The sequence below is a fragment of the Limulus polyphemus genome, unplaced genomic scaffold (genome assembly GCF_000517525.1).
Source record: "Limulus polyphemus unplaced genomic scaffold, Limulus_polyphemus-2.1.2 Scaffold171, whole genome shotgun sequence".
Classification (NCBI taxonomy): Eukaryota; Metazoa; Arthropoda; class Merostomata; order Xiphosura; family Limulidae; genus Limulus; species Limulus polyphemus.
Window position 1 is genome coordinate 668,998 of NW_013665781.1, and position 5,711 is coordinate 674,708.

The 5,711-nt window shown below is 30.6% G+C and overlaps 1 protein-coding gene across 1 annotated transcript in view; it reads right to left on the bottom strand.

Annotated features, from left to right (window-relative positions):
* Nucleotides 1-210: 210 nt before the first annotated feature.
* The window catches only part of LOC106477967 (TATA-box-binding protein 1-like), a 29,773-nt gene continuing 24,272 nt past the window's right edge, over nt 211-5,711 (bottom strand). Inside the window, exons 5-7 of the mRNA XM_013938476.2 lie at nt 5,414-5,517; nt 3,148-3,242; nt 211-1,879 (exon numbers count right to left, since the gene is read on the bottom strand). Coding sequence (XP_013793930.1) covers nt 1,803-1,879; nt 3,148-3,242; nt 5,414-5,517 — 276 coding nt within the window. The 3' untranslated portion in view covers nt 211-1,802. The remainder of the gene's footprint in view (nt 1,880-3,147; nt 3,243-5,413; nt 5,518-5,711) is intronic.

Genomic DNA, 5,711 nt, shown 5'->3' on the forward strand with positions numbered 1-5,711 from the left:
TTAAACTAACTAAAGCACATCTGCAGCCCTGTTTTGAATAAAGGATACACATATATTAATATATAATCTGTATAGAACTTTATTACAGATAAATTGATGTGTACTTATCTGTAATTCTCATTTCCTAGGGTATGCTGCAAAATGGTTCATTATTCAGATATACTCTCAATTGTTAAACGAATGCAAACAGCAAATCATAAGGAAAACATCTACAGCTTTTACAAAACTGGCATTATATTTTATTCAGATATTTTCGCTGAGTTGTACAGTAACTGCTTTATCACTTGAGACAATGTACAATTATAAAGTAAGTTAACAGTCTGTAGAAAAATCTTTTTTTCTTTAGACTTTTAACTGTTGAACTACCACTCAAATCCAAGATTTTTACTTTCTAACATCCAGGCAATATTATTTCCACAGGTAATCACGTGTAAGTAAAAGATTAACTAATAGATTTGTTTTTGAACCTATTGCTTCTATCACAATTAGTTCACAACTTGTTGTCTTTAAGGGTACAACTTTATAATAGTCTTGTTTTGTTTTTAAGCATAATAAACAGAACTACTTCCTAATAACAAAAAGGGGAGGAGGGCATGTCCAATTTTGATGTTTACCAGACAGCTGATTTTATTAATGAGAATTAGAAAACGACAGGTTAGGATAATAAACATAGGCTATTAATGTTATAGTCAGTTGACTAGGAAATGCAAAATTTAATAAGAACAAAAATTTATTCTTCATAGGTATCCATGAAATAAAAATTATAAATGAACAATGAGCATCACTTCATGAGCAATGCCTGTGATTTCACTGAATTGAGAGAAACTATATTACAATACAAGTTTTGACATAGGGAACAAATCTACCAGTGTAACCAACACAATAAAACTAACAAGTTCCTATGAATTTTAAATATTACCTTGCTTAATTGTATGCACAGGGTTCTCATTAGTATTGTTTAATTCTTAACTCTACTTATGGAAGGGAAAGTTTCTATCTGTTTAAAAGTCAAACCTTAAAAGTATGTTAACAAATACATGTATATCAAACACTTTATTAGTCAATAGTCATTCTTACTCTATGATAATACAAAATATAAAAAAAACTTTTCACAACAGCTGAAACAATAAAAAAAAAGGACTTGCAGCTGTTCATGGTGTTGCTTACCATTTACCTTACGTTTCAGCTTAGAATGCAGTAAAATACGGTACTGAAAGTTGTACATTTAACGATGCAGACAATAGCATGTAAAGTAGTAATAAGTACCTCTTTAAATATAAATATACTGCTGCTACATTTTGGACCGCCAGCCATCATTAAATTTTAACAAAAACAAAACGTCCAATGTATCAAAAATATGTCCAATTCATTTTTATTACTATGTGTATGTGTTTATTTTTCTGTCAATTCTGTATTACACGATACTTATAATGTATAACATTATACATTTTTCACATAAGTAATAAATAAATGTACTCATACGACAATGAGAAGCCATTCTCAGTGCTTGTTGTAGGACAGTAAAAAAAAAAGGTTTGTTTGCAGCACAAATTTTTGTTATAAGACCAAATATAAGGTGAACCTGAATGTCTGGATAAAATATTCTGTCAAACTATGTTGTGCAAGTCCTCAAAACTAAAGCACACGAATTGGCAAGTTTTTAGAGTAGTTGATGGGTCGAAGAAACCCAGAATGCACCACAGACCTACTTATCACTTAACATGCTGTCCTTTTCATGAATCAAAATATATACAACAGTCTATGAATCAACTTTTCAAACTGAAAGATGTCATAAACAGATGTTATTGCTTTCTAAATCCCTTTAAAATTGGGTAGATATTTTCAAATGCTTCATAAATTTCAGAACGTACCTTGGCTCCTGAAAAACAAAACAAAAAACCCATTAAAATTATTCATATGGATAAGTACACCATTAATAAACATGTCAATAAGTGATATTATTGTTAACTGTTAACCCTATGTTAACCCTATACTTTACTTCTGCTATAGTATCACAAGAATACTCAACTACACTGGCTTGAGTGTAGAGATAAGCAATTACTGGAATTTACTAATTGATTAAATGTAACACTCATTAACTGCTTATATTCAACTAACAGATTATTCTCATAAGGCAGCTATAAGAAAGAAAAAACAACAACAACTTAAAACACTACAAATCAAGTTTTGATACCTGTACTGGGCATGGCACAGAGAGCCCATTGTGTAGCTTTGGGCTTAACAACAAATAAACATAATGCCAATATTTTAATTACTTGAATATTCAAAAAAAAATTTAAATACTAACAACTGGAAACACTAGATTTTGTTATAAAAACAAGTTAACCACAATTTTTTTCTACACATTCTTAATTTGTCCATTGTGGCTCAAAATCAGAGGTGTAAAAAAACAGTATTTCAGATTCTATGAAACACTATTTATATTATACAGTATAATACTTTACAAGTTACAGCACTTAAAGTGTAACTTGAAATTATTATATTGTATATATAAATAGCATTTCGCAGAATCTTTTGTCCCTCATCATCAAGCCCAACTGATAAGTTCTGGTACTGAACAAAAATTTTATTGGGCAGCATTTTTTGGGAGACAAAAGATATATCTGAAAAGTTGTTTTTTTTTTTTTCAAACCTCAGATTTTGAGCTACTGTGGACAAGTTAAGATGAATGTGGAGAAAAAAATGTGCAGTTAAGTTGCTTTTATACTTATCTATATAATTTCCAATTTTACCAAAATATCTTGCAACTACTTTTCTCCTTTTACCCCTTTGAAGTGTTATACAGTTTAAATTGTGGTTTCAATGAATTGCTTTAGAATGGTATATTTCAAGATGTGTTTTGAACCAGAGAGAAGTATAAGAAATAGTAAATGTAACATAATTTTAAAAAACAGTACCTTCAAAAATGTTTTCTGTAGATGAAATTTTTAGGATTATTTTATTATTCAGTTGTAATGACTTCTGTTTTTTCCCCTCAAAATCTTAGCCTACAAGTGATACTATACTGCTATTTACATACAAAAAGCTACCAATACAATAAATATACATTTGCTTTATTAACTTCTTGGTAATATAAAACACATGTTACATTAATACTTTCATAAAGTGATATAAAAATGAACATACCAGTAAGAACAACTTTGCCAGAAACAAAAATCAATAATACAATTCTTGGTTTCACCATTCGATAGATAAGACCAGGAAACAGTTCTGGTTCATAACTGCAAAAACAAAAACACCCGATACTACAATACAGTATATCATTTTTAATATCCTTCTCAGATCAAAATATACAATATTCAAATGAAGTTTTGTTTATATTATTTAACAGGATTAATTCTTCACTTAGGGTCTTGATATCAGGGTAGTGCAGTTGCTACATTAAAGGTCATAATATAATAAATATATTAGTAAAAATAAATATGAAACCCAATCAATCATTCCTGAACACCCATTTGTCACTGAGTTATACTGGTTTTTGGGAATTACAATCCTAATCATTATCCCTGATTAAAATATAAAAATATAAGACTAAGATTCTTGTAGTAATTAACTATACACAATCACCAATCAAGTGCCGTGCACTTCATTATTCCAACCGAGCACATCTTCAGTAATGGTGAGGAATCTCAACACGTTGACGGCTTTAATGACTCTGGCAATCGATAGGCCTAAAGCCCAAATAACCATTCCATACATGGATGGAAAAAATTAGAGGAAACATTGGTTATGTGTTTGGTGTTATTAGTTGTCCTTTACTCATCACAGTGAACCTATATACTTATGTTACTAACTTATTGCTCTGAATTATTCAGCACAGAAGCTGTTTAAGATACTAAAAATAAACTGGTTTAATTTAGCAACAAGTGGTGAATTGAATGATAGACTGGGCTCATATCTATTTCTAGTATATTAATACAGCTTTCTGTTGAATAATTCTGAAGAGTAAATTAGTAGCATATATGCTACATATTTTTCAAATTCTATAAAAATATTGGTTTACTGTGATAAGTAAAAGATAACTAATAACGCTATACATATACAGAGGGTTGAGTACATTATCATAAAACAATTTTGAATATGGAAACCAGAAAGTCATAAGAAAACCACAGCTGATATAAAGTTGCAGTGGAATGGAATGTATCAGAATTACATTTTGATACTATTTGGCATTTCCTAGGTAGTGTAATGCCACCAAAAAATTGATCATTTTTGGGAAGGGTATGAAAGAGTATATAACAGTGCTTTCCAACACAAAATATTCATACACTCAGATCATAAAGATGTGTTCAGATCGAAGAATTAGAATTTCCAAAATGGGGATATCCCTTTTCCTTAACAGCATTGGAAAACAAAGGAATATTGGTGAACTTTGAACATTTAGTCATTATCTTATTCCAGAGACCTACAACAAGTCTGAACCAAAATTTAGTAAGCAACATGTGGAGTCTTGCAAGAAGTGAGAATTCATGTATACTTGTCAGTAGTTAAAGGCATCCATATTTTCTATGCAACATAATCAATAAGGATCTCCACCTGGAAACAAGGCCAACTAACAAGTTATGGATTCACTAAAATAAGACTTCTAGTCATAACTCCTTTTCAATTGTCACATACCTCAAGTAACTAGAGAATGAAATGTGCATTTATGAAGTTCTGTATGAAGGTATACTGTTCAAGTTGCCAGACACAGTGACTATAAGTTTCTATGCCATAAGACTGTTGAAACAGGAAACTGCCATTATAATACAATAGATGGACTGTGGAAACTGCAGGGAAGAGGGGGTGTGCTATGAACATAAAAGCCTAATGAAGGAATCTTACGCAATGGAAACTATGTTGTAGGGCTATTGTGTAGGTGCACGGTCATCAGAAAGAGCATGACCGTACATGGCAACATGAACTGTAAGAATATGATGAGGAACCAAAATAATTTTAATATAATGTTCTCAAACTCTGTATGTTTGTAATTTGTTTATCTACAGTAAAGAAAGCACTGAAACTACATTATGATGTGCTGCAGGTATATGCCTGTATTATTTGTAACTACCTCTTATATTCTAAGTTGCAGAATAAACTGTCATACAGATTATATAAAAAAAAATGACAGACACACATACAAACCATAATTTTGGTTTGGTAACTAATTTTATACGAAAAACAAATAAACTGACATTTAGTTTTTACAAATAAGAGTGTTGTTAAAAAATTCCCTAACAATGTAAGTTAATTATAAATAATTATCACAGCCTGAGCCCAAATAGGCTTTAAAATGTTATACTGATAAACAATTGGTGATTTTGTAAATGCAATGACACCAGAAACTGAACTGAATTTTTAATATGGCTCCGTGTGTGTGTGTGTGTGTGAAGTAAGATAAAACAGTTTTTACCTTGAGAACTGGCTATGGGTTAAAACAAGTCCTTCTAACCTTATTGGAAACTTCACATCACAACTGCCCACCATGTTCTGAATTTTAAAGTCTAGAAACTTGGCCTGGTAACAAGACAAATATTAAAATACAAAAATGTGCTCAATGTTATTTCAAAACATGAAAGTAAATATTCATTCTATAAACAAATGTTCATAAGTTTTACTATAATGTACTGCTGGAGAGCCTGCCTAGTTTTCTCCTAGTTTTTTGTGCTGTTGCTTCCTAGTTTTCTCCTAGTTTTTTAAAAAACTAGGAA